We start from the raw sequence: 9,611 nt of genomic DNA, 5'->3' as shown, positions 1-9,611 counted from the left end.
CATAAAACGACAAAACCTTCAAGTTAGCAAATAAAGAATAGAGACGAATAAAAAACTAAAAAATCATAAATGAAAGAAGCACGCACAACATATTTATTATGGTTCATTTCTAGGTTAGTTAGGAAAAAAATCCTCACTTGGGTTGAACAACACTCCATGATGGTCTAAAAGAGCAACAATGAATGATGTAGCATTAGCAACCATTCCATTATGTGAAACCTACAATACAATAAATGAAGAAGCATTTAACACATCCAAATGTAAAAAATAGAGAAATGGTCATGTATATTAGGAAGCACTGGTGACCATTCCATAGGTCCATGCTTACCTTAGTAGACATCATCACAACGAAAAGGAACAACAAACATAAATGCAATGTAAACAACCATTCTTTTTGCAGTTCAGACTTAACGAATATAAGGTAGAATCAAATATGTTTTGGTGCTTATTGAAATGAACACTTGAGAAATAATGTCTCAGTAGTAAGGTTTCAATGGTTGAGAAAAATAAGGTTCTTGCTTCAAAAGTTGGTGCCATCTCATACAAGTAAATGGGAAGAGATGCAGAGTTAATATGGTTGGCCAGAAGGGAAAAAATAGATAGTACATGTTAAATGTGAGGAAGTGGATGTACCTAGTGGCATTTTGCCCACTCACTACATGACATGGTGAACACGTAGCACTCCTCTGCCACACAATGTTCAAGGGTGGTCTTGACCCACGATTGGTCACCCATCTAGATGTGCATATATTTTACTTGCTCCACATATTATTGGCATAAACCTAATAGATTGCATCTACATTGTAAATGTTGACGTGACATCTATTTTTTACTAATTATTGATCCACCTAAACTCCCTAAATTAGCCCACTCCAATATAGACTCATCTCCCCTATTTCACCCACTCAACAACAATCCCCTCCCCCAACAGGTCTTAGTCATAATCACACATTGAAAAACTAACATAATATCATTTTCTCTTCATAAAAAATAATAATGTTTTAACATAATATCATTTTCTATTCATAAGAAATATTAATATTTTGAATTGTATGAGTACCTACTACCTAGCTAGGTTGCTTGGTAATTTCCTCAAGATGACATGACTTGCTTGGATTGATCATTTCTTCAAACATGTGCAGAATAGACAACTACCTACTTCTCTCTTGAAGTCTGAAGTCGGATACTGCATCTTGAAACTTCTTGTTGGAAGAGTGTTTCAGGGATTTACATCGCAGTGCTGAATAACCAATAAACAATCTCCCTAACTCCAATTCTTAGTAGAAGCAAATTATGCTAGAGCGACAATTAACTGACTCTTTTTATGTTATTTCGCTACACTGTTTTAGAATGGCTATAACTTTTCCAAATCAATTCAAGGTTTGGGGTTTCATTATTAGTAATGTTGCAATTGAATTGGTTGTTGTATTATGCTTTCATAGCTATGTTCTTAATAACTATTTTTATGGTTGAAGTAGCTAATTGTGAGAAAAGTAATGCAATGATAACTATTTTCATGGTTGAAGTAGCTAATTGTGAGAAAAGTAATGCAATGATAACTATTTTCATGGTTGAAGCAGCTAATTGCAAGAAAATCAATGCAATGCAACTTCTGTGATTTTGTTTGAAAGCTATTATCAAGGTCTTTATCTCAGTGGACCAAAATATATATTTAGCCGACAAGCTATTATATAATGGGAACCTCCACCGGAAAGGTGTCTCACGCTAGTTTTTTGGGGTGTTGGAACAATTTTATCAAAAAATGAAAAAGGTGCATAAATAACTTTCCATTTTGTTTGATCATTAAGTAGTGCACTTGTTGGTATGATCTGCACATTCTCACTCCTCATTAAATTTGTAACAGTGGACAATATTTACAGTCCAGCATCAAATTTGTCTGTATTAAGGCCCTCTTTGTCGAAAAAGGCTTCACTAATTATGCTGAACTTGTGGCACTCTCAGCTAGGTTTGCTGGTTGAATAATTTTGAAGGCATTCGTCACCTAATGGGAACTATATTGTATATATAAGATAATAAAATTATCTACAAATTAAAGATGTCATATTTTTTATAGGTTGATAGCCACTCTACACTACAGTGACACTAAGAATCTTGTGTGGGAGGGTCTATTGCATATCTTTTGACAATTTATAGGAGTTAGTTTTATAAAGATTTAAGTTTGAAGTCATTCTTCACTCTTTTTGATAAAAGAAAAAGTCTTTTGTGGATACTAGAAATGATAGGTATGACTTCTCTGAGTTCCGCAAATGTAAATTTCTTAAGTCTTGTGGGAACCGCAAAGTAGCCTTGACGACTGTAGAGCTTGGCATCATCAAAGTTTCTGAAGATAAAACACCATCCCAATGCTATGCACACAATCTCTGCGACCCCAATAGCAGAAACAAAAGATGCCATGAGAACAATTGCCTGATTTATAAGCCACATGTATCTAAAAATATCAGTATAACTGTGGGACCAACACATTCTACCTTTCTTTAATAGGAAAATAATAGATCTTGTCGTCAATTAAAGGATTCTCTTTTGAAGTCAAGTTATTTGGACCTAAGAAAAGAGTTAGATTTGAACCAAACTGCAAAACAAGATCACTGGTAACATCATTCGTCTGAGGTACATATGATAAGTACTTCCAGTTGATACCTATTATCACTATCATCACACTTGCAAGGAAGTCTAATAGAAACTGTTAAATTCTCTTCATACTTTTCTTCTGAAGGAATCCATGCCAAACCTTTATAGTTGTCTTGTATAGCATCTGAGCTCATTTTAAGATTGTTGCCTGCATGAAAATTGTATAGGAAAGAAATAATCTTTCTTCTGTACAAAAGCAATTACCACGGATGTTTCATTAACAAAAATAGCTCCACTATTCATTTGATCTGCAAAAAGATGTTTTGCAACTTCCCCTGCAGAAACAGTTGCATAAAGATAGTAGCGAAGATAAGCTTGGTAGGGCTCTTTAAGTGTGCTCTTGTCACATGTAAGTGGGTAGTTCCGATATTGAATCCCTAAAGAGATCTCACAAAAAAGTACTAAGAAAATCAACATCTATGCTGTAAGAATTGAGATACTTTTGCTTTTGAAACCAAAGAACTTAAATTTTCAGAAGGTCATGCATAGAAAGCCATGAGTTCTATCTTCTTCCAAATATGGTTTATAGAAAAAATGTTATGTTCTAAATATCAAGATCCTGTTTGACACTGCCCTAATGATGCTGCATTGAAAATCATGCTTCCATATACCCAGATTCTATATAATTTTGAAACCCTTTGTGCATTTTACAATTATCAGTTACAATGGTTGTTATCACTTACAATTGTGTTCAACTGAGCTTCTGTGCTAAATTCAAATCTCTTTATATTTGTTCTGTCACTATGGAAATCACGGTAATAGATTCATGGCACCAAAAAAATATGCAATATTACATTTGAGTGAATGCACCCTATGAAACTTAAGGGACTGGTCACCAAAGTGGAAACTAAAACATAAGGCAGAGATAGCAAAGTATGTTATCTTTGACCTAAGCAGTCAGATTTTAAAATCTTAACAAAGTATATTACCTGTGTAGTTATGGAGATTTTAAATAGTTTTTCTTATACTAAATCTTTGATTTAGATTCCCTAAATGGTACTGCCGGAGCACTAACTTGGAGTTTTTAGTACTTTTGGATGTCGATAATTTGGCCTGGAGTTTCAGAAAAGCATCAGAACTGCCTACGCTTGGGACTACTTATGGCGGTTGGGAGGATCCCACTTGTGATGTCAGAGGAAACTTTGTTGGACAGTACAAAAAAAATTCTTTGCAAATAATTTCAACTTTGTTCATGCTCCACCAGCTAAGTATTTAGTTCAACTATAATATCTAACTGTTAACATTACAGGGCATTACATGAGCTCATCAACAATGTCATCGGTTGCCACCCACAACGAGACAATCTGCCAAACGATGACAACTTTGCTGCTTTCTCTTCACAAATGCCAGAAACCAATTATTGCAGTTTAGTGAAACCACGTGGATTGAGCACTTCAACCTCGTAAGAAACTAAAAGATGGAAATAATTTCATCTATGATACAAGGACTAAATTTGTTGGGAATCTTCCATTTGATGTGAAGGTATTGGTGTTGCTTGTTGCTATGTAGGTTACAATTTTGAAGATGGAACCCATAAGAAAAGGTTTGAGCGGTATGTGATGTCTTTCAACCATTACATTTGGCATGTGTAAAGCCAGACTTGACAATGCTTGTCAGCATCCTCCCTTCTTGTGATAAATTAGGAGCTTTGGAATAGGTACAAACATCCATCGAAGCTCAGTGTCAACTGCTTTGGTAGACATGTATGCAAAATTTGAAACTACAGACGAGGCATGTCAACCGTTTGACATTATGCCTCGAAGAGATTCCATCTATGGAATGGAATGAATGCAAGATATACACAAAATGGATTTGTTGAAAAAGCTTTAGAAACTTTCAGCCGAATATAATTGGAAGCGTAAAGCTAAATTCTAAAACCTTTACCAAGATCCTCCCTGAGTTTGCTAAAATGGGAGAGCTTTGGAACACGGTATAGAAATTCATCATAGTATGATGGAAGAGAGATATTTGACAGAAATGATAGTTTGAAATGCTCTATAGACACTAGACAGGCACACAACATGTAGAAGGATAGACAAGGCACTTACTGTGTTTGACAAAATGGCTCTAAGAAATGTGACCTCATGGAATGCCATGAGTGGACGATATGGACAAACATAAATTTAACAAAAATTGAAGAAATAGCGAAGTTTAAAATCCTATCCCCTCTCCAGATGGAAGATGTGCAAAGTTTTTCAGTGAATTATACAAATAGTTGAACAGAGCTTGAAAAACAATTACGGCATAAAAAACGGTTACCGTTAGCTAGAAGAGGTCATGTCAAGAAAGGCCAACAAGAAAAAGCCTGCAGACCTCTCGATCATAATACTTGTGATTGTCTTCCTTAAAATCGTCCTTACAATTTGCATCCATTAATATATCCAACTGCTTCCTCAAGGCATCCATTTTTTTTCGTCCAAACAAAAAAAAGGAAAACCCCGCGTCAGTATGCCTAAGGTTTCACCTCTGAAACTCCCATGACCAAAAACATATGAGAAACACCACTGTGCTTACCAGAGAAAAGCCTTAAATGACTAGCGTATGTCTTTTACACCTCTCCACAGTGAAAACACCACCCCTATCCATAGCGACACCATGAGGTTTGTCTGCAAAATGTTTTCTTCACTATATCTGATTTTATCACTATGCCCTTTGTATTCAATTGCTGATATTCATTAGGGTTTCATGTTTCAATTTTGAGCAGTCCTTTTACATTGGAGGTGAGTGAAACCCACCCTCTGCGTTGCTCGCTTTCAGAACAGAGACTCTTGAAGCCGCCTTCAATATAAGCACACTTGTTACTTTTAACATATCCCAGGCACCTTCATGAAACATTGAATCCCCTTTCTTCAATAAACTGCAGCAACAACAATGACATTAAACATCAGACATTGTAAACGATATTTCCCAGTGCCAAACCATAAAACGCATCCACATTGTCAGATAACATTTAATGAAAACATTGTTCAATTGCAAACGTTGCCATGCATCTCCAAATTCAATTAAATCAACCAACCATTAGTGAAAGCATGCCTGTTTTCAGGCAAAACAACTAACCAACATAAATGTATTTCTTCCAAAACTCTCCCGTTATAGCCACCTCAGAGCACCATGCAAGCAAAACTCAAACCCTAATCGCCAATTGGAATTCTAATTTCACACCCCCCAGACCTTGTTTCCCCAGCCCGAGACCTTTGTTTGTCGTGTGTTCTCTTAGCTTGATTTTGTGAACGCCTCTGCACACCGTCTGAATGCCAATAAAATACAGCCAAAAAAAAATTGATACAAAATTTGGATGAAAAATATGCAACTTTTTACATTGTAAATAATATTGCATATTTACAAAGTGGAAAATATGTAACAAATCCCAGCAATCCTATTGGTTGAACAGCAAAAATTTAATCACTGTTTAATGCTTTGGGCCTACGCTATAATTCTAGCAGGCAGAAACTACTATTTAATAATTAATGATAAAAATAATACTAAATTTTTTTTTATAAACATTAAAAAAATAGAAAGTAAGTCACCATTATCTTCCATTAGTCAAATCAACTGAGCATGTGACTTTCACTTGAAATATTTTCTATTCGTCATCAGAATTATTGTCTGAAAATGGATCCAGAAAGTGAGCTTATCTTAACAAGCCACTATTATCTTCCATTTATCAAATCAACTATGTGACTTGACTCCAAAACAAAATAATTCCAACCAAGAACAAAGAATTACAGTTGTACAGGAGTCTACAGAGATCCAGATCACTCTAACATGATTAGAATGCCTTGGAGTTAAGAACGGCTGAGACAAGTCCCTCGTAAAAATAAAGAAAACAAAGTATCCTCATTGATACTAATATCCTCACTGATAAAGTTACTTGACTATAATAGAAGAGCTGATATTAAAGATTACTAAAGATACTACTATGATCTCTTAGTCTACTAACGTCATTAAAATTCTTTCCATCATTCACTCTGCCGTCAGCATCTCCACAACCTCACTCATTGTAGGCCTGTAATCCCTGTCCTGCTCCACGCATAGCAATGCCGTCTTAAGGACTCTTTCCACCTCCCTCATATCCTCACACGTCAATCCATCTGTCTCTGCCAGCTTCGAATCTACCATATCGCACATCCATTTTCCTGCTTTGCCATTCTCAAACGCCCACTGCACAAAATTAACCCCGGACCTGCCCACATTGAATTTCGCAGCTTCTCGCCCGCTCACTAATTCCAACAGAAGAATGCCAAAGCTATAAACGTCAGCCTTTGCTGTGATGGGAAGATTCATTGTCCACTCGGGTGCCAAATACCCTGGCGTCCCTCTAATTGTGGAGAAGTTGAGAGCACGATCTCTGCCTTGACCACTGTCTACAAACTTTGCCAGTCCGAAGTCGGAGACTTTGGCTTGAAACTGCTCGTCCAGAAGAATGTTCTGGGGTTTCACGTCACAATGCAGAATCCATTCCAGGCATTCTTCGTGCAGATAAGCCAACCCTTTGGCCGTCCCCACCGCATTTTGAAGTCGTTTCTTCCAGTCCAAAACCATCGAACTGTTTTGTGTGAAGCTGTGCTTATCCAGAGACCCATTCTCCACATACTCAAAAACCAGAAGCCTATGCTTTCCCTCTGCACAAAACCCAAACATGCGAACCAAATTAATGTGATTTACTCTGCCAATCATACTAACCTCTGCCCAGAATTCATCTTCGCCTTGAGACACTCCTTCCAATCGCTTCACTGCCACGACTTTATTCTCAGGGAGAAGGCAGCCTTTGTACACAGTCCCAAACCCTCCTTTTCCCACGATGTCTTTGAAATTGTAGGTGGCTTCTCTCAGTTCCCCAAATGTAAATTTCTTAAGTCCTGTGGGAACCGCAAAGTAGCCTTGACGACTGTAGAGCTTGGCATCGTCAAAGTTTCTGAAGATAAACCACCATCCCAATGCTATGCAAACAATTCTGCGACCCCAATAGCAGAAACAAAAGATGCCATGAGAACAATTGCCTGATTTCTTGTTCTCTTCGTTGCAGCAATGGGCAAGCTGACGTTTGGTTGGACAGTGGAGTTCGGTGCAATGGGCAATTTCGAACATCGCAGTGTGTCAGAGTGCAACAAAGTCGACAGAGATGAGATGTTAGTAGCTGAGGAATCCCTAACAGATATTTTTAGATACATGTGGCTTCTAATCCCAGGAGATTGATACCCATTGATAAGTAGAGACTTGGGGTAACAATGTCCTGTACTCTTGAGCATGTAACCAAACCCTACACAATCGCAATCAATTGCACAAGTTTCCTTGCACTTTTCAAACGACACCGCATCTGCAAACCCACGATTGTCAAAACCATAAAAATCTGTGTGCAGAAGTTGAAGAAACTTGGAACTATTTGGAGTGCATGAGAATTTCTTAATCACCCGGCAACCTTTGAACCAATCAGTTGAATCTACCCTTTCATAACCCGGGGGACACACACACTTGGGCTCTGGATTATATATGCACACACCATTGCGCCCACATAAACCATGAACTCTGCACTGCTCTGCCATTGCTGTCCAGGTAATATTCCAGCTGTTACGCTTCCTGTCCAGACTATACAATCTCAGGTTGCCATCGATATCCATGGTCAATCTTCTTTTGGGGCCTTTTCCGTAGTCTGAGGCACGAAAACTGAACTGGTCGCTAGAACTGAACCCACCGAATTCGTCAAGAACTGCTAAGCGACTAAGGTTATAATATCTTCTGCCACTATCAAATCCACTCAGCCAAGGTTTAGGCCAATACCTACTGGAGACATTGAAACCTTGATAAATGAGGGCGAGATAGTTCTCATCATTGAAGTAGAGACGATGGTAACCGGATTTGTAGGTGAGATTATCCATTCTGGATATCAGCTGTGCATTGTTGGAGAACCGCTGGTCTGGAAGGAGCGTATCAGTAGGAGAATCAAAGCTCTGCCAAAGTATTTGTCCAGAAGAGCTGCGTAGTACAAGATTTCCAGTGTTAAGAAGAGCAGCTTCCTTGACAGAGAGAGCTCTGGTGTTAGTCCTCCATATGACGGTTCCATCTGCATTGTGTAGGACCAAGTCCCCGTCTCTTTGAAGACGGAAACGAGATTTCCTTCCATTAACAGGTTGATCTCTGTTGGCCATCCACACGAGTGTAGATGGTGTATTAGAATACCATACAGCGAAACCATAGGCGTTAATTCCGACACGATGAAACCCAGCGGAAAATATGCCATCGGGAGAGAGGAGGAGAGTGTGGTTAGTTTCGGGTGAGGGGGAGGAGTATCCTAATGCCAGGCGCTGGGAAGATATGAAGGAAGCATGAAAAAGTGTAGATGTTAAGAAGAGACATAACAGGCCAAGGCAATGAGAAAAGTGTTTTGCGAAGGCCATTGTAACATGCAGGCTGAGACGGTGTGGCAGAAACCCAATGGATTATTTCTAAGGTTGGGTTTGTTAGCAGGTAAATTAATTATCCAAATATAATGTGAAAAGGTTTGTCGGCATAGACCACCTCCAGGGCTCCTCAAGTCATCACCAGCTGACCGATAGCAGACTTCTTAAATAAGAATTTATTATTGCATTGAATAATGAAAAGATATTATAGCAATTCATGTGAGATCTTGATTAATATTTGAGACACCTCGTTATTTTGTTCTCAACACTCATGAAATGTTAGAAATTTGAAATTGAATTCGTAACAAATAAATTATGGGTTAGTAAGTATTTATAATTCATCTCTCATTATTTTATTAAAAATCCCTACATTATCTATACTTATCTATATAATTTTTTTTTTTTTTTTTTTTAATATAGTGGCTAGTATCTGTTATTTTTTATTATAGTTACTAAATGATATATTTATTATTAGAAGATTTGAGTTGTTTAATTAAAATATGTTGTTATTTGAAAGAGTAGTTTTGTTGGAATTTAAAATAAATTTATCAATTTTAAATAATT

The 9,611-nt window shown here is 37.4% G+C and overlaps 2 protein-coding genes across 2 annotated transcripts; both read right to left on the bottom strand.

Annotated features, from left to right (window-relative positions):
• Window positions 1-6,612: 6,612 nt before the first annotated feature.
• On the bottom strand, window positions 6,613-7,326 carry LOC131036608 (G-type lectin S-receptor-like serine/threonine-protein kinase At1g34300). Its single transcript, XM_057968527.2, has one exon. It carries the CDS (start codon window positions 7,324-7,326, stop codon window positions 6,613-6,615), a length of 714 nt encoding a protein of 237 aa, XP_057824510.2.
• A 253-nt stretch (window positions 7,327-7,579) lies between these two features.
• LOC131856082 (putative receptor protein kinase ZmPK1) lies at window positions 7,580-9,177 on the bottom strand. Its single transcript, XM_059207372.1, has one exon. The coding sequence runs from the start codon at window positions 9,042-9,044 to the stop codon at window positions 7,590-7,592; it is 1,455 nt and encodes a 484-aa protein (XP_059063355.1). The 5' UTR covers window positions 9,045-9,177; the 3' UTR covers window positions 7,580-7,589.
• Window positions 9,178-9,611: the final 434 nt, after the last annotated feature.

Source organism: Cryptomeria japonica, chromosome 1 (genome assembly GCF_030272615.1).
Source record: "Cryptomeria japonica chromosome 1, Sugi_1.0, whole genome shotgun sequence".
Lineage (NCBI taxonomy): Eukaryota > Viridiplantae > Streptophyta > Pinopsida > Cupressales > Cupressaceae > Cryptomeria > Cryptomeria japonica.
Note: the sequence above shows the minus strand (reverse complement) of the source record. Positions and strands in the feature narration are given on the sequence as shown.

Coding starts and splice junctions, on each gene's coding strand:
- LOC131036608 (XM_057968527.2), bottom strand. CDS start 7,326: ATGATTGGCAGAGTAAATCACATTAATTTGGTTCGCATGTTTGGGTTT.
- LOC131856082 (XM_059207372.1), bottom strand. CDS start 9,044: ATGGCCTTCGCAAAACACTTTTCTCATTGCCTTGGCCTGTTATGTCTC.